We start from the raw sequence: 25,832 nt of genomic DNA, 5'->3' as shown, positions 1-25,832 counted from the left end.
TAAGTGAGGAAAAGAGGATTTTGACCGTGTGAATAAAATACTGTACACAGCCTTTGCCTTGGATCTGTTCACCACATGGAAGCAATTTGCAGCATGCTGCCTTCAACCACGTGAAATGTTCAATGTCTTTTTGGAAAAACTATGCAGGCTTGCAATCCTGTTTGGCAGCATATCAGATCAGTGCCTGCAATGTGCATTCATTGCTGGATTGCCTGAGTATGTAGAAGTATCCATTAGCCAGCATCCTCCCAGATGGAGAACCTGGATCTGTCACATGTGCTGGCGTGCACTTGTGCACATTTTAAAGAACTGCACTGGAGTTATAGAGCAGGCTGAAGTAGCTGCACAGTCGGCACAATGCACATCTAAAGTATTATAAATGTAATAAACCCAATCATAGGGCAAGCAATTACTGGAAATTCAGCACCAACCACATCTCTCAAACGCCGAGCTTATTTGTAAGTACATGTTGACAAATCTCTTTGGCCATTCCAAACTCCTCATCTACTGGACACTTCAACATTGATGATCTTCGCCTGAAGATAACTGCTGGCTACTCTTTGACAGATCAAAGACATCATCCAACTTTCTGCCACTAAAGTAATGGAATGGAAGCCTCCACTCAGTCTAGAAAGACAATGGATAACATTGGGTTTACATTAGTAGCCTCGTAACTATTGCTTCCTTTGTTTTGTCTCTTAGTCCATTTCATGTGCGATGTTTCTAACAAGAGGGTAAGAATTGCTGTTTTCTGGGTTGGAATCTATTCTAATACTCATCATTGCTTAATTTTTTACCTTGGAGAGGTTGTTTTATTTGCTCCTTACATGAAGTAGCTTTATGCTTACATTGGAGCGATTTGCATGAAAAAAACTTTTTTTTTCACTTTTTCAACCTGAAAAATATTGCACAGCAGATTCATTAATCCTTAGAAGTTTGGAAAAAAATTCAATTTATCATAAAATGTTAGTTTAATAAAGAAAAAAAAAAGTAAAAAAAGAAAAGTAACAAAAAAGAAAAGTAACAAAAAAGAAAAATCTACCAGAATTTTATTCTTCAATCTCAAAATAATTCATATTCTTAAAAAAAATTTATTTATGAACAAAATTTTATCTTTCTTATATTTTTGTGTTCATTAGAATTTTATGTAAAATGGAATTTCTTTTTGGCAAAACTAAAAACAACTGAGGCTAACAAATGCTTAGTTGTACAAGTCAATGTTTCGAGGTGAATCTTTCTAAGCAGCTCACATTCTTCCAGTTTATGCTTTTCCAACTATATCCAACGGCAAATAAAAAGATGGCACCTTACTCTCTTTCGGGTTTTCCAAATAAATATCCAACTTGTTTTCTAAAATATTGAAAACTGCAGTTGCTAAAGTCTGCGATCGGTCAGTAGGTCTCGGGGAACGAAAGATGGGATATTTTTCATTGGCTGTATCCCCCAAAATTCTGCACACGTCTTGGACATTTTTTGGAGTCGGCATCTCACATATCCTTTTGTAACGATTGGCCGAACTTCCTAGATGGACAGGATCGATCTCGTCAACTTGCAGAAACTGGTAAGCATTCACATGAATGAAATGGCTGTCTTTAAGTGGATCTGCCTGTGTTGGAATCGTATGCAGATAATGTTGGTGCCGTGGGCCTATTTCTAAAGTCCACATATTTTCTACATCTTTGGTTGAAGCCATATTTATACAGGCACCATAAGCCATGCCAAGATGATTCCGTTCTAAAATGTTAACGGCTTGGGCAGCACTTGATGCACTCAGCAAACTTCTGTCAACAAATCGCCTGGGAATACATTCTTTGAGCGCTTCAGTAGGATAGAGGGCGTTGCCAAGGAAGACCATTCCATAATGATTAAAACTAAAAGTTCCTCCTGGAAGAAAACCTGGATAGCAATAGCTTGTGATATATTCTTGTGTTTCTTGTACAGCATTCTTTGCCACGCTGGCATCATCAATTTTTAATGCAGCCATATATGCATAAGCTTGCATATATGGACTGTAGTCTTCATTATGTGCCAATATTTTCAGATCAGGTTGATTGATATAAATAGTTGTGCAGCCGGCGACTTTATCTTCAAATTTGGTTGAATCTTTTCCAAGAATGACCATTTCATTAAGACAGTTGAGTAAGAAGAGTTTCTCAAACGGTACTCCTGATCCCAATGACATCCCTCGGATTTCCTCAACATACTGAGGAAAAACTGCCGTACATGAACGAAGGAAGCCATCAAATACATCTCTTCCTTCTCGACAGTCATAATAAGGCAGAAGGACAGATTTCATTTCTGGAAAGTTGCTGCAGAACTTTCGAATCTGCTGACTAAATTGATGTCCGATTGTATAAGCAACATCGTAGTGAGTGCCAGCCGTGATAATGATCGGCAGTTGAGGGTTTGAAAATCTTGTCAATTCATCCAACGGATACTCGATCGATTTATCACAAAATTTGAATTCCATCTTTTAGTCTTGTGGAGGATCTACAAAAGTAAAGCAATAAAAAATGCATTTTTATCAAAAATCTTGTTTCTGCAACTACTTTTAAAAGCAATTATTTTGTTAGATAAAATTTACTTGAACATGGAGAAATGTAGTAGTCATATATAAAGACTACTTTTCTCTTGGCCAATCAGCTTGCAGAGCACTGATTCCATCTGTACTCTGGAGAACTACTTCAGCCTTTTTATGAATGATGGTCGATCAGCCAAGAGAACCCTGGTTCTTCTTTCTCTGGTTTCTGTCCACTGGACACTAAAGCATTGACAATCTGGCTTGAAGATGACAGCTAACAGCCCAAAGCGGTTAAAGTAGTTATTCAGGGGACAGATGGAATCAATGTGCTTTGCAAGCTGATTGGTCAGTGTGTGGTCAAATCGCCTAGCAGGGACATTTCTCCACAAAATAAAACAAAATCTTTATTAATGCCACCGATATGCTTATGTATTACCTTTCCAATAGTGATTCACAGAGTCTTTTGAAAGATGCAAAAAAAATGTATTTTTCTTCTGGTATCTTTGTATGGTTTTGATCAGTCATGGAATCCCCGTCCTCTTAGAATTGCTAATAGACTTTTAGAAAATTATCTACAGCATGGAAGATGCTATAACAAATCGGCTTAAATAGTTCATTCAGATCCAGTAAGTTTAAAAAGGAAAGAAAGTCCGTTCTCTATCGAGTTTGGTTGCCAGTGGTCAGATGTCTAAGCAGTTAAGCTAGAACAAAACAGTGAGAGATCAGAAGCCAGAGAGTTTATATATAAGCAGCCTGGGATATTCCACTGTGCTTAGAAAAACAATTTCATTCTATGAGTTCAAATCAGTTAATAGTTCATGATGCCAAATTTAAAATTCAAAAGATATGTGAAATTTGTGAAAATAAACTTGTGTCAGGTAAGCATAAAAAATACTACCACCGCCACTATTACTATGAGAATAACAGAAAAAGATGAAATAATTCTATTGGTTTCACCAGATTGTAACCCCTCCTTTCTTTATTTTCCTCTCTGACCTTCTTTCATCCATTCTCTTGATTTCATTAGAATCAGTGAGTCATCCAAAACAAAGAATACAAGCAAAAAAGGTTGAATGATGAAACTTCCTTTCAACCAATCAAATCAAAGACCATGGATGATAAAAGTAAACAGAAAATATTTTTAAAATGTATGTTCCGGCAGTTAGGAAGGTGAAACTGACAAATTCACAACGCTTTAGTGTAACACTGTCTTAGTACAGTCTCTACACTTACATTTGAATCTTCCGAACTTCTTTGAATTCCAAACTATGGCAATTCAATGATTCGCACAGGTCTCCAATTCTGAGACCCACGTATGCACAGAAGAAAATTTTTCCTTTAAAGAAAAAACAAATAGTCAGATATGATTACATATCATACAGAAAACTTTCACCAAGAACATTCATATAACTCTTAATTTTGGAACCAGAAACACTAAAACATGAAATAATTTTATATTGAAGCAAGAATAATTAAGTATATTTTGTACAGTTATGTGTCATTGTTTAACAAAACAAACCCGCATACAACCACAAAGTCATGACACCAAATATTTCAAAAATAAAATTTCATTAAAATTAATGAAAGTACTTTGTTATGCACGATGAGTATCTCTCAAAATGTTAATTTTTATGGTATAATCAATTTGTTCTTGTAATATAATAGCAGGCCACCGGGCGTTGCCTAGTCATAAAATATGCATAAATATATTTTAGTTAATGCAAATTTCTTTTTTGTTATAAACAGAAATACTGTAGTGTAACATTAAATTCCTTAAAAAAAAATGGAAAGTAACTGAGATGTGTATACGAGTATTATGTCTTTTCTAAACCGGTCATTAAAAAGTTTTAAAAAATGCTCAAGCTGAGATCGAAACCAAAACCTAAAGATAGTGAGTCAAGTACGATAACCATTAGACTAGTTTGACACGATCTTTAAAAAGTGTTTTCAAACTTTCTTATTTTTAACATAAGTATGCTGTCAAGTTTCATGACCATGTATGCACAGTTGTGAAACAGTTGATAAATCCAATGACGCCCAAGTACAATTTTTTTTTTTTAATTTTAACCCTTTAGCCACCCATTTTTCCAGGTGAAAACTGATTAAAAAGTTTGTTACATGCCTGAATGCCCTATATACCAAATTTCAAGTCCGTAGATCAAAAATTTGTTGATTATATAGGTTAAGAAGTGTCATCTCACACACATTCTCACTTTTATAGTTATACTAGCACTATGGCTAGTCTGGAATTGGCTCTAATTAACTCCCTTGTTTTTTTGTCTTTCTGCTTTTGGTTGTCTGCTATATACTGTGTAAATCTATCAGTAAACCAGTTTCATTTATAAACTCCCAAAGTTGTTAAGCGTTGTATGGTTCTATTTATCTGGCTGATAGTATGGTTGTAGAGGGAAAGACAGTATTCAAAGAAGAATGACAAAATCTGAATTCTTTAGATAATGATTGATCTGGATTATTTGGACTATTGCTCTTATCTTGAGTGTCATTCACATGTGACCTCCAACTTTCTTCAGGTGTATCTTGGCGAATTCGGGAATTTGGGCAGAAATTGGAATGAAACCCTTTATTTAATCCATGAGGTAGCATGCTACTGTTGATATATAAGCTTTTCAACATTTTTAAAACAACTTAAGTTTAATAAACAGTTTTGTTGATTTCTATAAAGATTGGACAACTCAGATCTGTATTTTTTTATAAGATTAATTTTAATTGTTTCAAATGTTGTCGTTTTCTTGAATTGGAAGTCATGTTTAATTTCAGAAAAGTTTCCAATGGGTAGCTATTCTATACAAGCCCTGGAGATGAAGAATTTCCTGTGTGTAGTTGTTCTGTACAGGTTCTGGACTTTATAATTTTGCAGCCAAAGAGCAAAATATCTCGTGTGGACATAAAAAAATTATGTGCTGGAATGCTAAAAGATTTAATTTTTATGGAACTATTCTGGTTTCTGATTGGTTGATAGCAGAACGTGAATTACTTTGATTCGTCTGTTCCTATCAGCAGTGTTTATGAATAGAATCTCCCAGCTTTCAGAGAGAATACCCCCATTAAGTATCAAAAATATTGCAACTTTTTTTTCTTTCATCATCAAGGAGAAGAAACACCTGAACACACTTTCTTTGAATGCTGCAAACTATGGTGGTACTGGAAAGCATGCCAATGACATTACAACTCGTATCAATCCCAAGCATCCTCTCCTACTAAATGTATCCTACGTAATCAACACTGTTGAGGAAAGGTAATCAACAATGCCATGAGACAAGGAGGAGACACAAATGGTGTTTCTCTTGATCCTAGCAGTAGCGTGAATGGTGGTGTAGAGGTTTGTGTTCTTAAAGCACCAATTTTTTTTTTTTTTTAAAGAAGTTGGATACAAGTACCAAAATTATGTACAAAGAGGAATCAAGTAGGAGTACATATTCCCTGTCTAAGAATGGTATATGCAGTTCTTGGTCCTATCAGATCCCAGCCTTTTGGTTAAGTTTTTAGTCTTTAGCTAGTCAAGTAAAGGAACCCCCCCCCCCCGCCAATAGGAAGCTTTCAAGGTGCCCACTCCCAAATTTAATTTTTTTCTTTTTGTCTCTGGCCCTTCTCAAATTGCATTCATCTTGGAAAGACGTCACTCACTCTTGGAGACTTACATAAATCCCCTGAAATAAATAAAAAGAAATACACTATCAAATAATGTAAAATAATCTTTTGTTTATTTTTGTAAAAAGAAATGAAATTACTTTTTAGTGTGTGCACCAAGGTGGCAGTCTGTATGAAAGGAAGGGGGGGGGGAAGAAGGTGAAGACTTGAGAGCGTGAGAGAAAGAGTCTGACTGTGTTGTGGTAAAGAAAGAAAGAGCCAAGCAATGTTCTTTCACATACGAGAAAAGCTGTCATTTCAGCTACTGAATTTCACTCAGCAAGCATTGCTGTCAGTTATCCCTTTCTCTGAAGAGAGAAGTTCTCCATGCCTTTTATATTTTTTTAAGCAGCTCCCAGAGACTTGCAAAAATAAATATTAAATAGAGCCCTGATTGATCAAAATTCATATTTTTGACAAAAGAAAACTTTCAGCTACGTTGGCCATTTCTCAAGTGTCCTGCATTTTGACCCAAGAGAGGTGTGTGTGTGTGTGGGGGGGTCTCTGTCTTAGATAATAAAATAAGAAACAGCACACTCTCCAAACTCCATCACACTTTTTTATCCCTCATTTAGATCTCAGGCCCACTTAGAGATTGGTCAGCTTGTTTTCGGTTCCAAACAAACAATGGTCACCCTATTATTTAGAAAGGGGTGAGGGGCAGAGTTTAACTAATTTTTTTTTTATACTAATTTCACTAATGAAATGATCGCATATAAACGTTATTTATTTCCAAATTTTTTTTTAACCGATTTGGGAAATTTAAGGACAGTTCCTGGAGTAAATATAGTATTATGGTGATTAATGATTAAGAGTAGGATAAACATGTTTTAATTATGGTGACAAAGGATGACCAACGAAATCTATTTTCTCACTTTCCAATGACATTGTGCATTTGTTTAAAATGTCTCAAATATAATCTTTTATATATATTTTTTTAAATAAATAATTCAGGTTTTTACTTTAAATGCGATTTTCAACTGTGACTAATACTACAGAGTTCCCCCCACTCACCACCACCCCTCTTGCGTCTCTTTATAAATTACTCTTCATTCATGTGTCAAACTATAATTATCTCCCTTGGATTATAAGAGTTGCTTCCCTTGAAGGTTTTATATTAGACGATCACGTTAATTCTTAGTTCTTAACCTTTCTCCGAATTTCTAGTTCATATCAATAGTTGTATACCTATTTACTATGCCTCCCCACGGGACAGAGTTAGACACCAGGGTCGTTTTTTTAATGTGGAGAAAAGGTACAAAAATAAAAATTGTCTCAGTCGTGAAGGATTTCTCCTCCACCGAAAGAGAACAAGAAAATGAAGTGCAGCATCTGAAGAACAGATACTACACCTTGATCTTGACTAACACGATTGTACTCAAACTTTATTTCACCACCAGATATCACAGTTTGTGAAAATTAATTATATCCTTTGCTTCTAAGAAATATTTTGAAACAAGAGACAACCTAGATCCTAAAATAATTATATATATATATATATATATATATATATATATATATATATATATATATATATATATATATATGGGTTTGGTTTGTATTACTATACACATAGATTCGAAAAAGTTATCAAAAAACAAATATATAACAAATAAATGTTATCAAAGGCAAGATAAGTTACTTTTCTACCAAACTGGATATATTTTTCGTGTTTTACTCAATGTAACATGTTTATTCAGTTCGAAAACCATACAGTGTTTACCGATGTATTGGAACATTCAAGATGGCGTCTTATTCTCTCTTTAACACGGTAAGTGTGGGAAAAGATGTTATAAATAAAAAAAAACGGACAAAATACTGTTAAAAACTCGCTCAATATATGTTACCGTGACATAGGTGGACATATATTCGGCGGGTTTTTAATAGTATTTTGTATAGTTTTTTATTTATAACACCTTTTTCCATACTTATGGTGTTAAAGAGGGTGTGAGACGCCATCTTGAATTTTCGAATACGTCGGAAAACACTGTATGTTTTTCGAGCTGAATAAATGTTACATTGAATAAAAACACAAAAAATATATCCAGTTTGGCAGAAAAGTAACTTATCTTGCCTTAATATTTATTTGTTATATATTTGTTTTTTGACAACTTTTTCGAATTTATGTGTACAGTAATACAACCCCCCCCCTTTTTTCTTTTCTCTCTTCTACCTTTTGTTTTTTTTTTTTCTCGTTTTTGTCGGGAGTGTGTGAGAAAATAAAAAAAGAGGATTGCTTACTTGGTGGCGCCGGCCTCGAGTTAATAATATTCAGGTAATTTCGACTGCATTTCTAATCTGAGTGGTTGAGGGGACGAGTCTTTTATAGACTTGGAGGAGTAGTGGGAGGCACGATTCTTCTGGTTTAAAACAATTGTGCCTCTGACTAGTACCAGTTCTGTTAATGACTTACTAGTGAACGGTTGGCACAACTTAGTTACTCGCTGCTCGCCGTACTACAATACTTGTTACTCGACCCAGTAGGGGGGGGGTCGCATAGGGCATCCTTTGCAACCCCTCGGAGCTTACGCTATCACCGGGTAATCTACTTTACCCTCTAAATAGTTTTTTTTTTTTTTCCACAAATGTTTTGATTTTTCCGGTGAAGATTGAAAATTGTACAAGTTAAAAAAAAAAGACTTTGTGTGGAGTTCATTGTAAATTAAATTAAATTAAATATTATTCAGTGTTAGCCTTTTTTTTTTTTTTAATTTATTATTAACTAACTTACACAAAATGCCTCGAAAGTAAGAAATATATATATATATATATATATATATATATATATATATATATATATATATATATATATTATTTAACATATTTGCTTCAGATTTTTCTGAACCCCGGTAATAATTTGACCTATTACTTCTATCACTTAACACCGGTGTAAAAACAACATGCACGATTATTTCAATGTTTAAATTCATTTGCTCATAAAACGGTAAAATTTTGGAGAAAAATATTTTGCACTTTTCCCAAATTCGACCTCCCTTAAATAGCAACCCTTTTTCCCTTTGATAGGAAAAATTTTTTATATATATATATATATATATATATATATATGTCACGGTAACATATATTGAGCGAGTTTTTAACAGTATTTTATCCGGTTTTTTATTTATAACATCTTTTCCCACACTTACCGTGTTAAAGAGAGAATAAGACGCCATCTTGAATGTTCCAATACATCGGTAAACACTGTATGGTTTTCGAGCTGAATAAACATGTTACATTGAGTAAAACACGAAAAATGTATCCAGTTTGGTAGAAAAGTAACTTATCTTGCCTTTGATAACATTTATTTGTTATATATTTGTTATATATTTGTTTTTTGACAACTTTTTCGAATCTATGTGTACAGTAATACAAACCCGAAAAAAGTTACATCAAAATGACAGACCACCAAAATATCTAATCAAAAAACAACTGTTAGTACAATATATCATGTTAGCAGTAGTCAACCAGTCCAGATATCAATCAGCAGGCAGCAGGCTAGGTCTACCCCGTCATTTTTTCAGGGGCGCGCATTCTGGGAAATACCACTTTTGCCTGTTGGGAGGTTCTGAGTCGATACCGACACATCGGAGATGGTGAGTCTGGTAACAGGATGATGTTTCCCTATCAGAATAGGGTTTTTAACTTCATAACCAAAGTGGGAAGATTGGTTAATTCTTCCCCGAGATCGAATCAAACCGTCAGGGTCCAGGAAAAGATCCAGAGCACGAACCCTAACTGGCATGGGTTTACCACTCGGCTCCTTTAGGTACTCCACTTCCACGGGAAATTCTTGCCGTTGCACTGTCTTCATAAGGTAGATCGCTGCCTTAGAGTTGTAGTCCCATTGTCGATTAAATCGGATGGCTAGGAACTTAAACACCAAGGCAGTAACAGTCAGTAAACCAGAGAATGAGGAAAACCTCTGAAAAGGTATGGCGGAAGTGTACTCCTGATCATGGATTAAAGAACAATTCGCTGAACTGCGGGTCATTCGCTGGCATATCTCACTCAAACAGGGCATATCCTGTCCTGGCCATTGAGATATTCCTTCGCATAGCCAGGAAGGGCCTGAACACCAAAATTCCATTGGTAAGGAAACATCCTCCTGTTACCAGACTCACCGCCTGGATTGGTCCCGTTCGGAGCAGTGGACTCTTTTTTCTCGGAAGATAAGCCCCTCTCTAAGGTTACTCACCTCTCGTTTAATTTGGTGATGGAACATACCCCTCAGGTCGATGCATCACATTTATGTTTTGTCCTTGAAACACAATCAACATATCTGGATCCCATGACGGAGTGCTTTCCTGACAGTATGGTGCAAAGAGGACTAGAACAAATGTTTATGTTGGAATCTCTGGGGCTTCCCAGTCAGGAGGACTGCTTTGATTATGATAAAGTGCAGATGAAGCGGTTTGAGGAAACGGTAGAGCTTCGGGATGGAAACTATTATGTGGAGCTCCCCTGGCATCATGATAGATTAGCCAGAGTCCCCTCTAATCATGCAACTTCCTTGCATGTTTTAGACTGGGTGGCAGCAAACTTGACTAAAAGAAAAATATATGATGAATATTTGGAGGTGTTTCGTCAGCAACAGGAGGACGGTATAATTGAAGAGATTTTTGTCTCCCCTCAGGAGTTCGACAAATATGTGTGGATACCACATAGACCAGTTTTCAAGTCGGACCCTACGGCAACAACCAGGATCAGACCAGTATTCAACTGTAGTTTGAAGACAGGAGATGGATTATCGCTGAATGAAGCAGCATATTCTGGCGTTAACTTAACAGGGGACATCTTAAAGTTGTTACTGGCCTTTAGAGCCAACAATTATGTGCTACTAGCAGACATTCGCCGAGCATTCCTAATGATTCGGCTTAAGCTGGAGGCGGATAGGAACCGGTTTTGCTTTTTTCTTAAGCAAGGAGATTGTTTGCGCCGCTTCCGCTATACCACCTTGATATTCGGATTTACCTCAAGCTCATTTGTGTTGGGGTGCATCTTAAAATTGCATGCGGCAAAATACCCACAGGATGCTTGCCGCAGAATGATGGGGGACCGGTTTTATGTGGATAACCTTGTGGCATCCGTTGCAGACGCAAGTGAGCTTACTACATTGTATTCCCTTGTTAGAAAGCGTTTGCTGGAAGGGGGCTTTGTTATCCAGTCATGCAACTCAAACAGTCAGGTGCTCCGCACTAGGATGAAAGAGGATGGTACTCTAAGTATCCATGAAGAGGAGTGGGAGAGAGTACTGGGCTACCGATACTCCCCACATTCGGAGGAGTTGTACGTCGCTCCAGTAAAGTGCAATCCTGACGTGACAACAAAGAGAGGTGTTCTTTCCGAGTCAGCTAAGGTCTTCGATCCATTGTCCCTATATCTCCCGGTTACTATCCGCAGTAGAGTGCTAATCAGGTCCATGTGGAAGAATGGTGCAGGTTGGGATTATCCACTCCAGCCGGCAATCTTGAGCGATTGGAGAGAGCTAGCCAGGGACCTTTCAGGATTGAGTGACTTCCGTTTTTTGCTCAAGGCGCTTATGGCAGGGCTGCCTGGAGATATGTACCTGTTTTGCGATGCGTCCAAGGAAGCATATGGGTTTGCCGTGTATATCTTGCAAAGGCTTTGCTGCTTTACTCTTTCGTTGGTTAAACTACTGTCATGAACGTCACGAAAGAGCAGCTTCTACGCAGAAGGGAGTCATTGACTCAGAAGATTCAGGGACGACTGAGGATGTGTCGTGATGGAGTTAGGCCATCGGCGTACTCATTCTTAAGGATGGAGATTCGACAATTCATTTTCGAGTTAGAGACTTGTATCACACAACTGGAGTTAGGCTCCTTTGATGAGAGTACACCTGCCAAGATTGAGGGTGCTTGGCTTCCTCAACTGAAGGGTTATTATGAAGACTTGGGCGATTTGGATCAAGCATACCGACAGCCAGAGCCCAGCCCTTACTCGGAATCTGCCTTTGAGTTCTCAAGGGTTTCTGCAACTACCGGGAGAGGTTCTTCCTTCATTGTTAAACCCCCACGTATACACATCACAGGGCCTACATTTAGCGGACAGGAGATGGAGTCCGACCACATGAGTTTCAGAAACTTCTTGACTAGTTCTTGACTAGGTTTGAGAACTGCGTGATCGGCATGGCCAATGATGCCGAGGGGTTGAACTTCTTGAAGTGTTCACTCTCAGACAGAGCCTTGAGGCTGGTAAATCACCTGAGTTGCACTGACACCAATTACCAGCGAGCCATGGCTATATTGAAGAGGGAGTATCTGGACCTGGATGAAATCATTGACCAAATATTCCAGGATATTCTGGACTATGTTCCGAAGAAGGGTGGAGCCCTTTTTGAGCTGGGGGACTTCGTTTCCAGGACGGCATCTGTTCTGCTCCTCGGCATTTATTCTTAGAAATTTTGCTTCAGTATCAGCGTCGATACATCGGCCGTCAGACTGAAGAAATCGTGCGTCAGGCAGGCAGTTTCAACTCAAATTAAATTGACATAACAACGTATTACGCTGAATATGCTTTATTAACTAGGTAAAAAAAAATTTGAAACAAAACAAAAAAATAAGGGAATCAAAATTTAGATAAACAAAAATAAAGTAATAAATAAACATATATACATATAAGGCACTATGCGCCATTGAACTGTGCCGAGATAACGACGGCATTATTTTGGAAGTTATTTACAACGTGGAGAAAAGAGAATACGTAACTATTCCGTGCTTTCACATAACAACACAGTGAAAGATTTTGTATTTAAAAAATAGCTTGGTTAAACAACGCTTAACCACGTGAAACAAATCTGTGCAAGCAAAGGAACAACTTTGAATAGACTAAAGAAATTACAACTTGGTTCAGCATGGACCAAAAAAAAAAAAGAAATGGAAATAAGAAAAACAAGTAAAATAAAATAAATAAATAAAATGAGTGACTAAAAATATTGTCCGGCAAATAGGGCAAAAGTGTAATGTTCTTTAAAAGGAATGACGGAGTCCAACGTACCTCATGCTGTATGGGGGGGGGCGATTGATCAGAGCGAAGAAAAAACGCGTGCGATGCATCTGAAGTCACATTAAAAAAAGGCTCGCTTAGCCCTTCAAACCGGAAATCCCAACGAGATCTCGCCAATCACGAAAAGTGGGGAGGGAAGTGTCCGTATGAAAATAAATCTATATAAATATTTATTTGTCACTTAAAGCACAATGTTTACCCGAAATAGACGGGCTGACAAGGGGATAAATAAAAAAAAATAATATTCAAGAAAAAGGCTTGCACAGAAAAGTTATTCACACAATACTCAGGCCTCTCTCCGGTGACGACCGACTGTGTCCCTCTCGCAAAAAACGCCCGGCCTGAAGACACAACACTCCCCGTCCAATGTCATTCATGAAATTGTATCTCAAGTGTAAGCGAACATGTTATGCGACGGGTTCTGAAGCAGGCACTAAAAGGATAGTCTCTGTGATGGGCCTAACAAAATGTCTGATACAGTCACCCTTTCGGACCTTTAGCTCCACCTGGCGAACCTTTCCGTCTTTGCTGGGAATGACCTTAGTTACCAGCCCTAGTGGCCACTCATTCCTCTTACATTCTTTGTCTTTGAGAAGCACCACATTTCCAGGGAACAGATTCGGGGTGCTTTCCCTCCATTTCCGGCGGGTCTGTAGCAGAGGGAGATACTGGGTTTTCCATCTCTTCCAGAAGGTTTGGGCAAGGTGTTGAACGTGTCTCCACTGCCTCCTAGAGGCATCTTTAGAATTAAATTCACCAGGTGGTGCTGAGAGCGATCCAACTTTCTGTGTGAGTAGAGTTGCTGGGGTTAGCAGTGCTGGGTCCTCTGGGTCAGTAGAAACCGGCACAAGCGGTCTAAAGTTGATAATGGCTGCTGCTTCTGCTAGAAAGGTGGTGAGCACCTTATTGGTCAGCCGAGTGCTGCGCCAGCATAGCGTCGAGGATTCTTTTTGTTATACCAATCATCCTTTCCCATGCTCCACCCATATGGGGTGCATGAGCAGGGTTAAACAGCCAAGTGCAGCCTGAACTTGCTAGATGGTTTTTAACTGTGTCGTAATCTAGATTGGACGTTATTCTCACTGCTTTTTTAGCTCCCACGAAATTGGTGCCTTGATCCGAGCGGAGAAGTCTGACTGGACCTCTGACGGTGAGGAATCTGCGCAGAGCATTAATGAAGCTCGAGGTGTCGAGAGACTCCAATACTTCTATATGAACTGCCCTGGTGGTCATGCATGTGAAAATGGTGGCCTATCGTTTGGAGCGAGCCAAACCTCCCCTGGTTCATCTAGAGGTAACTGGCCAAGGTCCAAACACATCCATGCTCACGTTGGTGAAGGGAGGGCTGAAATCCATGCGATCCTCTGGTAGGTTGGATAGTTTCTGAACTTGCACAGATCCCCGGAGCCGCTTGCATCTGACACAGAAATGAATTACTCTACTGACGCATCTCTTGCCACCGACAATCCAGAAGCCAGCTGCCCGAACCGCACCTTCTGTCAAATGACGTCCCTGGTGATGGATACTCTGATGGTGATGTCGCACTAGTAGTGTAGCTACGTGATGTTTTCCGGAGATGATGATGGGATGCATCTCTTCCTGGGAAAGTCCTGCTCTTCGCGTGCGCCCTCCAACTCGGTGGAGACCCTGTTCGTCTATGAATGGATCTAGAGTCTTGATTGCGCTGTCCGAGGGCAGTTTTTTCGACTCCTCGAGACAGTTAATCTCTGTGGCATAATCGTATCTTTGTGCTGCTTTGACCACAATGTTTTTTGCTTGGTTAAGCACCTCCACTGTAAGTGTTCTGCAGCAATGCCATCCGTTGCAGGCTTTGTTGATCGTATTTCTCTTGTTGAATGTTCGTGCAATATGTATTAAATGGGCTACAGCTCGCGTAACGGCAATCCACGATGAAAACCTCTCAAAGCGTTCAGAGTTCAGACAAGAAGAAGAGGTGTGGGTGGTGAATGTCGACACCACTTGACGGATCTCAGTGTCTTGATCGGGGTCGATTAGGTGATAAGTCTGGTTACCATCATCAGGCGTCGAGGGTCGAGATAAAAATGCTGGCCCATTGAGCCATGGTGCATCGTGAAGTCGGATAGCAGGAACCGACCTAGTTCCACAGTCTGCGGGGTTTAGGTCGGTGGGCACATAGTGCCACTGTTGGGGTTTGGACGTGCGGCGTATCCTCTGGACCCGATTGGCGACATAGACGTAAAAGTGTCTTACCTCATTGTGGATGTAGCCAAGGACCACTTTGCTATCCGTGTAGAAGGTGGTGTCAACTTCCATGTCCAGCTCCTGGTGTACAAGGTCCGCTAGTTCCACAGCTAGCACGGCTGTGCATAGTTCTAATCTTGGTATGGAAGCCTCGGGCTGGGGGGCTAACTTGGGTTTTTCCCATGACGAAGGCAGTTTCACAGCTTCCATTTCTAAAGGTTAGCCTCAAATAAGCAACAGCTGCAATGGCCTTGGTAGAAGCGTCTGAAAAAATGCAAAGCTCTCTACCTATCGCGGTCGAAGGGGACATAGTGGCATAAGACCTGGGTATCCGTAGGTTGTGCAAGTCCTTCAGGGAGTCCCTCGACGCAGTCCATACCTGATGCCTTTGTGGTGGTAGTGGAGCATCCCAATCGTTGTTGTCCATGGTCAGGGTCCTCAAAATAAACTTGCCTTGAACCGTGACTGGGGCCACAAATCCAAGTGGGTCGTAGAGGCTGTTGATGGTCGACAGAACACCTCTCCGCGTATAGGGTTTATTGGGGTCATCCACCGTGAAAAAGAAGTGGTCGCCTTTTGAATCCCAATTAAGCCCGAGGCTGCGCTGCACTGGTGCGGCTTCGTCCTCCAGGTCAAGGTCCTTGCTTTCAGTGGCATGGTCTTCAGGAAGGAATGCTGCCATGACGGCACTCTTGTTGGATGCTATCTTGTGCAGTCTTAGGTTAGATTCAGCTAAGACAGATTTAGTTTTCTTCAGTAGGGAAATTGCGTCTTCGACGGTGGGAACGGACTTTAAGCCATCGTCTACATAAAAGTCTCGTTCCACGAATTCTCTAACAGCCTGGTCGGAGTCAGGATGTTCTTGTTGCACTGACTGCCGAAGACAGTATGTCGCCACTGCTGGTGAAGGCCTGTTTCCGAACACATGGACGTTCATCTGGTATTCTGCGACAGCTTTGGTAGTGTCGTTGTCTTTGAACCAAAGGAATCGCAGGAAGTTCCTGTGCTCTTCCTTCACCCGGAAACAGTAGAACATTTGCTCTATGTCCGCCATAACCGCGACTAAGTCTTTTCGGAAACGCATCAGGACGCCTACTAGTGTATTGATAAGATCAGGCCCAGTCAATAAAGTATCGTTGAGCGATACCCCATTGTACTGGGCGCTGGAGTCAAACACCACTCTGATCTTTCCGGGCTTCTTGGGGTGGTATATTCCAAACATGGGAAGATACCATCTTTCCTCTTCAGTGGCTAGGGGAGGAGCAACCACAGCATGCTTATTTTTTAGCAACTTCTCCATAAAGAGAATAAAATCGTTTCTCAACTGCGTTTTTTTGTCGAACTGTCGAGAAAGGGAAAGAAGCCTGTTGATAGCCTGGTTTCTGTTGTTTGGGAGCCGTTGTCTGAAGGGTTTGAAGGGTAGTGGGGCTACCCAACTGTTGTCGGTGTCCCTTTTTAAATCTTTGTCCATGATCTCTAGGAATCTGAGATCCTCGACAGAGGGTGCTAGAGTTTCATCTTTCTTCGTGAGTCGGAATACTGAGTGACCCAACCTTTGATGTTCGGGCTGTTGTACCACAGCTAGAGGACCGTATGTTTCCTTAACGTGGATTAAGTTAGGGCATGGTTCAAAGAAGGGGAGCTTCTACAGAGCGTGTTAGTGAAGAAAACGCTCACCTTTCTGTTTCTCGTTCTACCGGGGCAAATATCGCCTACCACAATCCATCCCAGGTCCAGTTTTTGTGCGTGGGGAGCACCAGGTGGGCCGTTAATAGTCTTTCGCACCTTGTGAGCCTCAATCACATCTCGCCCCAGGAGCAGTAAGATGGGTGCCTCCGGATCCAGTGCAGGTACCTTGTTTGCGATGGCCGCTAAGTGAGGAAGATTTCGAAACACTTCATGTGTTGGTATCTCTGATCGGTTGTCCGGAATGTCGTTACACTCTATCAGAGTTGGCAGGGTGTAGGTGGCCTTTCCGTCGAGCGATTTCACACTGTAACCTAGGGCTCTCCTGCCTGATGCTTCCGTGGTTCCGGCGCAGGTCCTTAGGGTGTAGGTTGAAGTGGGGCTCTGGTCATTGAAATAGTCAAAGAGTTCGGAGCAAGCCAGGGATTTGTTGCTGTGCTCGTCGATCACAGCGTACGCTTTGAGTGATTTCTCTTGACCCCTTAAACATATGTTCACGAGGCAGATCTTTGAGCAGGACCGCCCGTTTATTGTTGGAAGAGCTTGGGAATTCCTTTTCCTGTGACTTTTCGGTGGACGATTCTGGCGGAGCCAGACAGATGGCTAAGATTCTATTTCGGAAATTTCCTCTCGAATTGAAAGGGGAGATAATAGCGCTAACAGATAGACGGGTGCCGCCTATGGCCTCCATATTGAGACTAACTGGAGAAGCAATAAAGAGATTGCAGATTAAGGGCGGTGCCTCCACTGCATTTACATCAACAGTAAGACAGAATACGTCTCAAAAGTTTGGTAGGGGGAATGCTATTACTCCTTCTTTTCATGTGGATGTGAACAATGCAATTTCAACCGGGTATTCCCGCACGTTGCCACCCATTCTCTCAGTTACATTCTCTTGTGGAAGAAAGACAGTGTCAGTGAATTGTCTGCTGGACACGGATAGCGTAAGCTCCGAGGGGTTGCAAAGGATGCCCTATGCGACCCCCCCCCTACTGGGTCAAGTAACAAGTATTGTAGTACGGCGAGCAGCGAGTAACTAAGTTGTGCTAACCGTTCACCAGTAAGTCATTAACAGAACTGGTACTAGCCAGAGACACAATTCTTTTATACCAGAAGAATTGTGCCTCCCACTACTCCTCCAAGTCTATAAAAGACTCGTCCCCTCAACCACTCAGATTAGAATTCCGCCCTCGAGGCCGGCGCCACCAAGTAAGCAATCTTCTTTTATTTTCTTTTTATTTTCTCACACATTCGCTAATTCGTACACGTGTTTACTAGTTTGCATTTCATTTTAATACATAACTATCAAGAAACTAAAATATTTTTATAATTCTTATAAAACAATTTTATTATTATTTTTATAATTATTTGTTTATTTTAAAGATATTTTATAATTGTAAAGATATTTTTTCATTTGAAAGTTGTTTATTTTGCGTGCTTCTTGCCGTTAACATCTTGCCGTTAGCAGTTTGATTTGTAATTCAGTAAGTGAATATTTATTATTTTATATTTTATCATATTTGAATTTTTTCTCTCTCAATTTTTACTTATTTATATAATTCGACAATTTCCGATATTATATACGTTTTTCAGATATTTTGTTTTTCTAAAATGGTTGGGAAACAAACCAAAATTTCTACTCGCAGTGGAGATACTAATAAATTTGCTGGTCCACCTTCTATGTTGATAAAATAGACCCCCTCCCCACCCCACATATCGACAAGTCATACAGCAAAGTTATTTCCTGGAAAATATACATCCAACCTAAAGTAAATTCGCGGTTTCAAAATTAATAGCCGGTAATATAATTTGGAAAACAGTTAATCCACGCTTACCGTTGTTAACTGAATTGTATATTGTGAATAAATTGCAAAATATCTGCTTTAAAAAAGTTGTTAGAGATTTCAGAATGCAAGGGCGATAACTGTTGGATTTCCAATCACGCGATTATTTCGACCAATGATATTGCATTGTTCAGTTGCTGCGGAGGATTCAGGAATTGGCGGGAATATTGTGTTTCTTAAAACAGATTTCAATTCTGCGTCGAGCAAAGCCGACGTGTGTTATCTCGCTCCATGCCTAATGAACTAAGGCAGGGTTCTATCCCATTTGTTATCTCCGCTCACTTAAATGCGGATACAAGCCTGAGGCTAAAATGTTCTACGGATTAATTACTTCATTATCATTGCCCGCAGGGGGGCATACTATTTTATGAACATCGATCGCAATGTGCGTTGTTCTTATTGACCAGTCTGGAAGGATTTCGTGAACCCTCAACCATTTCTACAAGCGGCCGATTCAACCAGCATCTTCCACAAGAAGAAAACTACCTTCACCTTTCAAGGCAAGAACTACCCGCCATTTGGCTGAAGCTAAAGAAGGCACTCTTTTGCAATATGGACTCATTGTTACCTTCTTGTAAATGAAATATTATTTAAGGTGAGCCTTTGTTGCTTTTGAGTGTCTCTTTCATTCTGCCAAAGGCAAAAACGAGTAAGAGAATTTCTTACAAAGTAAAACAGATAAATAGAAAATCTTTCTCATCATCTGCAAAGAACATTCTGATAAAGAAACTCGACACATTGTTTGACATTTCTTCTTGCCGTTGTCAACTGCCAATTTTATCTTGTGAGGACAAAAATGTGAAATGTAAAAAGGAAAATTGTGCGCGAGCCTTTTCTAGTCTCACACAAAAACACGCGTTCATATCTCAAGCTATATTACTTGTCATATACATACGCGCACACATCCACACACGTACATATATTCACGTTCGCGTATATACACTCACATTCACGTGTATACACACACACACTAACGTACACACATGTACTCACATACACGAACACGTACGCACACATGAGCAACGTCACTTCCCCTTTCAAAGGAAATCCACACGTGCGCAAAAGACCACCGGAAACAACTATAAAAGCAAGAGCAATAAGCAGCTTCTTTCTTTTCAAACCAGCTTCCGACCTAAACGGTCGACGGACCAATCGCGCGCCCTTTTGGGCCCGCGCGCCTCATGCCACCTGCTACTATGCATGGGGCAAGAGCTAACAGACAGTACGTACCCTTTATACGCTTTCTCTCTCCATGAACTGGATTGACTTTCTCACTCTTTTTCCCCCTTTTGCTTTGGTCCATCAACCAGACAACTCTTCTACAACTTGTGCCAGAGAACACCTCCATATAGCTGACTGCTAACATGGCGCGCAGCTTAACTGATGCCAACCCTCTATCTTTTTCGTTGTCTACATGCTGGACTGTCATTCCCATTTCCACTACATTGCTCACTCCTTTTTCCACGCGCAGACATGAACACGAGTTACACCTAGAACATTCATTTTTCAACAGAAAATAAACGACACGTTTATTTTATCCAGCAACTGAGTTTTTGTTTCCTTCATTCCATTCGTTTCATTATTTTCTTTGTAATGGGATTAGGATTTATATATCCTAGTCCCGAACAAACGATGGTGACCCCGTTATTTTAAAATGAAATGGATGCGTTTGAATGAAACACTCATACACACACTCACTCTCTCTCTCTACAACAATAGACTTTCCCTCTCACCAGCTAACGAGAGACGCACGCCAAACTATAGACTTTCCCTCTCAACAGCTAACAATGCGAGACGCACGCCAAACAATACACTTTCCTTCTCACCAGTTAACAGCGAGAGACGCACGCCAAACTAAACACGTGTTGTACCCTTTTCTTTCATTTGTTTCTTCACGAAACAAATTCCTGTTCATTTAATTCAATTTAACACGTAGTTCGTCTTTTTCTCAATTCAATTCATTATTCCTCATTTGCACCACCACCACAAATTGGTGACACCCGAACATGAGAGGAACACACATTTCCTTCTATAACCACAAATCCGCAACAAATTGGCGCCCGATTGACATGAAGCGAACAAGCATGGTGACCCTACCTTTTTGAAATTAATTGTTTGGAGCGAGACGCGCGTTTTATTTGATAAAGAAAAAAAAAAAACATTTCAACAAAGAAAAACAAGTAAACTACTACCGACAAGAACCTCAACGAACTACAATGACGAAACCCCTCGTTAGACTCGGCAGAAAAACAAACACGGAGCTGTCGACTTCATACCAAATTTAAAGAAAAATTCGAGCTCGACAAGCATTTTTCACAGTTTCCTGACATTACCCTGCAACAAACGCGAGGAGCAAAATCACATAGGCCTATGCACATTCTTTCCCGCACAGCAGACGCAACAACAAAGAAACAATTACAGGACATCCCTATCAACACATAGGAAGAAGTTGAATCCACAATACGAGTAAGATGCACCACGCACACTGATAAACTCACAACTGAAAGTTTCGTTGACAGCCGGCAACCGGACACTACCGTTCAACACGAACGAATGTGCAATTAGCGCTCGTCCAAACAATGTATACACACTACCGCAGACACACTTGCGAAGACACCGTCAACTGACACTCGACGTCAACACTTACAAAAAAATATTCCTTCCAAACGAACAATTCACTTCACTGTCCAAGCAACTCATTGCACATGTCAGCACACACAAAAAAAACAAAACAAATGTCAGCCTAAAATAAAAGAATAAACGCCTTTTCCACGCATAAGTAAATACTTTTTTTACGAACACACTCTGTTTTTGACGTTTTTTAAACAACTACACAACAGCAAAAAAACAAAACGAAAGGTCAATTGCCGAAAACATTACTTACAAAAAAAAAATTTAAATATATATATATATATATATATACACTGCATATATTTTTTTTCCTGGGATGGGGAGTATTGCACGAGCCTTTTCTAGTCTCACACAAAAACATGCGTTCACATCTCAAGCTATATTACTTGTCATATACATACGCACACACAAACATACGCGTGCACGTCCACACACGTACATATATTCATGTTCGCGTATATACACTCACATTCACGTGTATACACACACACACTAATGTACACACATGTACTCACATACACGCACACATGGACAACGTCACTTTCTCCTTCAAAGGAAATCCACACATGCGCAAAAGACCACCGGAAACAACTGTAAAAACAAGAGCAATAAGCAGCTTCTTTCTTTTTGGATCAGCTTCTGACCTGAATGGTCGACAGACCAACCGCGTACCCTTTCGAGGCCCGCGCGCCTCATGCCACCTGCTACTATGCGTGGGGCAAGAGCTAACAGACAGTACGTACACTTTATACGCTTTCTCTCTCCATGAACTGGATTGACTTTCTCACTCTTTTTCCCCCTTTTGCTTTTGTCCATCAACCAGATAACTCTTCTACAACTTGTGCCAGAGAACACCTCCACGTAGCTGACTGCTAACATGGTGCGCAGCTTAACTGATGCCAACCCTCTTCTCTCTCTTTCTCTTTCTACATGCCGGACTGCCATTTCTCGTTTCTCTACTCCATTTCCTTTTCTTGCCATGCGCGAACAATTGTCAGTTTATTATTCTATTTTTCATTCTTTAAGACAATGTCATACACATTTTAAAGTAAATGAATTTCTATATTTGTATTTTAAGTAAACAAATTAAAAATCTCATAGTTTTTCGTTTTATGAGAAATTGCATGAAAGTTCTGAGTCACATCTCACATCCAATATGTGTCAAATTTGATTTTTCAGGTTCTATTGGAAGACAGAGAATATCTAAAAGACCAAAGAAACAAAATAGGACCTAAGGGCACTTTTCAACTTGGTCCTATAGATAAAGCTTCCATTAAAAATTATAAAAGGAGTGCAGTGTTAGGAGAGAGAGGGAACCAAGTTGGTTCATCTTCTCTTGCCTCGACATCTTATGACCAGAATGTTTCCCTTTCCCAATCAGAGAATAACGATGGACAAGACAAAAATTTTGAGCCAGACAGACATTGTAATTACAGCCAGTTAAAAATTCCACGGTATGCTATTGAACTAATCCGGGGTGATGTTTCTTCAAAATTAGGAGTGAGCCTGGCAAATGCCTCCCTTTTGGATTTACATGCTACGGGCCTTCTCAACACAAGTATAAACATTAACAACATCATCCTGGATAAATCAAAAATAGACAAAAAGAAAAAACTAAAGAGCATACCCTTCAAAAGCACCATGAAAAATTGAAAATCTGGCTTGTATTGGTGTGGATAGTAGGCATGACAAAGACACTTTGTTTTATCAGGAGGTGGTGGAAGCAAATGGAGAAACACAAGTAAGAAAAGTTAAGGGACCAGAACTCCATTTGAAATTAACAACAGAAATAGGTTGTGATAAAAAGGGAGGATATCTCACCCATAGAGTTATCCCTAATAATAATGCAACTGGTGTTGTTTTAGCAGAAGAAGTTGCAAGTGTTTTAAAAGAATATAAAAGTGAGACTACATTGAAGGTTGTACTTTTAGACAACACCAATACAAACACTGGTTGTGAATCTGGGCTTGTCACATCTCTAGAAAAAATATTAAACAGGAAGTTACACACTATTGGTTGCTCCCGACATCAGAATGAGCTTCCTTTCAGGGCGTTATTTAAATGGATCGATGGCAATACACAAAGCCCAACATCATTTACTGGGCCAATTGGAAAATTGTGTGGTAATAATTACAATCATTTGCCCCAGGTTGAATTTCCACCAATAAGTAGTCCTTTGGATATCAATTATTCTGTACTGGTAGGCATTGATGATCTGAGTGGCAACCAAAGACTACTTTTGAAATAGGCAGTAGGAATTTCACGGGGAAAGGTTGATCCAAAATATGCTGCATGGAGAATTGGGCCTTTAAATCAAGCCAGATGGCTAACTCTAGCAATTCAACTAATGTGTTTATGGACCTGACAGATTTATCCTCAAACACTGTTTAATAAAATGCACACATAGGTTAAATTTATTGTTGAAGTGTGTGCAGTTAATTGGTTTGAAATTAAAAGAGACAATAAATTTCATAACAAGCAACTATACATTTTCAATATGATTCAGAGAATTAAGCAGCAGCCACAAGAAATCCAAACAATTGCATTAAAAATATTCAATACAATGCTCTATTGCCAGAAAATATTTTGTATGCAATCGCCAAATCAGATGAAATAGAAGTGAGGGAAGAAGCTATAAAAAATTTTAACCATTAGGTAAGTAAACATTTTTTTATATAAAAATAATGAAATTGTTTACATTGATTTATATGTTCATTTTTAAATGTTGAAATTTCATTATTAGAAAAAAATTAAAACAAGTAGAATCCATATTTAAAGTTAATTGCTTTTTTTTCTTTCAGGAGTGCAAAATCATCTCACGAAAGGTTGAAAAAAATTCAACAATAAATTTCAAAGCTTCACATTGGTTTCATTTAATAAACCTATCTCAAAGTGGAGTCTGTGAGCCTGCTTTTACGGAAGAATTTTCAGATGAGGAACTTCAGGATTCATTGTTGAGTTGGAGGAAACTAGATTTTCCTGATTTACCTGCACATTCGCAAAGTATCGAAAGGGCAGTTAAGTTAACCACAGAGGCTTCTCAGTTGGTCTATGTATTTGAAAGAAGACAAGCATATTATTGCAAAAGTTTTATGTCGAGAAATGAGGCCTTCTTTTGATTCAAAAGGATCTTATGTAGAACACTATAAAATGATGCAACAATAATCATTGCTAACATTTGTGTGTGGTTTGACATATTTTTTATGAATCTATTTTAAAATTAGTGTATAAATTTGAACCTAAGATTACCTATGATGAATCAAGGTTTTAGAGCAGTTTTAATTAACAATTGTAGTTTTTAAAAATTGATTCACTTATAAATTCCAAGCACATTTCATTCTATTCCTTCATTAATAATTATGACCTTTCACATGAAGCCACTTTATGTAAGGATCTAAAAAAATAATATTTTATGGTCAAAATCTTGCTAATAATATGCATAAGATGGAAAAGATTCTGACTCAGAATTACTTTTTATGACTTGCATCCTCAGTTAATGTTGTCAACTGAAGATTATATGCAGCCGCGGGGGGGGGGGGGTCACTTTTTATTATTAATTTTAATATATTTCTTTCCTTTTTACTAAAATGATTAATTTAATAAATTTGTTTGGACTGAAATTGTAAACTTTTATAAAATTGTCTAAAAAGCAACGATTTTTTCAGCGCGTCTAATAAGACAATCTTTAAAGTTAAATGCTCATTCAACCATGAAAGATGGCAAGCTAATTTTTTTATATTAGTACTCATCATACCAACACACAACTCTCCCTGCGTAGAAGTTTTTGATTTTCTAGAAAAAGTTAAAAATCGACCTACCCAACCATTTATTATAGATCACTTTAAATCTATGTATAAGACAATGGCTAGTAAGTGTCGACTTTAAAGCTTAGCTATGGGATAAGAGCATGCCTTAGTAGAAATCTTTAGATGTTAATGTGTATCGATTATGAAAAGTCAGTCTACCAAGGTTAAGGGTTGAGAGTTAAAACCCCTCTAAGTTATGTGCAATAGATTAGATTTAATGGCAGCTTGGGAAATAGAGCAGTTGGGTAGTGATCAGGAGAGAGGGTTTAAATAATAGTACAGTATAATTACACGTTAGGACAGAGTTTAGGGTAGAGTTTAGAAAAAAAAAAAAGAAAAGTTTTTCATGCAAAAGAGACAAAGGCAGTCGTCTTGGAGGTAAAATATCTATAGGATATACATAGCATACTAGCAGCAGTATTTTTACGGTTTTGAGAGAAATCATAGGTA

General features: G+C 39.1%; 4 protein-coding genes across 9 annotated transcripts in view; all 4 read right to left on the bottom strand.

Annotated features, from left to right (window-relative positions):
- LOC145287943 (beta-alanyl-dopamine/carcinine hydrolase-like) overlaps positions 1-25,832 on the bottom strand; it is a 73,821-nt gene that overhangs the window by 10,609 nt on the left and 37,380 nt on the right. The window lies entirely within an intron of this gene.
- Positions 1,022-25,832, bottom strand: part of LOC145287941 (beta-alanyl-dopamine/carcinine hydrolase-like) — a 151,134-nt gene continuing 126,323 nt past the window's right edge. For 4 of the 6 annotated variants that reach the window (XM_080135897.1, XM_080135899.1, XM_080135896.1 and 1 more), the window contains exon 2: positions 1,022-2,490. In XM_080135897.1, the coding sequence (XP_079992023.1) occupies positions 1,262-2,470 (1,209 nt within the window). In that variant the 5' untranslated portion in view covers positions 2,471-2,490 and the 3' untranslated portion in view covers positions 1,022-1,261. Of the gene's footprint in view, positions 2,491-3,754; positions 3,858-8,410; positions 8,754-25,832 lie in introns of those variants that run through there. The other 2 variants (XM_080135895.1, XM_080135894.1) reach the window with 2 other exon arrangements.
- Positions 14,477-15,625, bottom strand: LOC145288171 (uncharacterized). The gene has a single exon (XM_080136227.1). It carries the CDS (start codon positions 15,623-15,625, stop codon positions 14,477-14,479), a length of 1,149 nt encoding a protein of 382 aa, XP_079992353.1.
- Positions 15,641-16,886, bottom strand: LOC145288170 (uncharacterized). The gene is made up of 2 exons (XM_080136226.1): positions 15,795-16,886; positions 15,641-15,655 (listed from the first exon to the last, which is right to left on the bottom strand). The coding sequence occupies exons 1-2, from the start codon at positions 16,884-16,886 to the stop codon at positions 15,641-15,643; spliced, it is 1,107 nt and encodes a 368-aa protein (XP_079992352.1).

The sequence above is a fragment of the Euprymna scolopes genome, chromosome 11 (genome assembly GCF_053919585.1).
Source record: "Euprymna scolopes isolate OS-2025 chromosome 11, ASM5391958v1, whole genome shotgun sequence".
Lineage (NCBI taxonomy): Eukaryota > Metazoa > Mollusca > Cephalopoda > Sepiida > Sepiolidae > Euprymna > Euprymna scolopes.
Note: the sequence above shows the minus strand (reverse complement) of the source record. Positions and strands in the feature narration are given on the sequence as shown.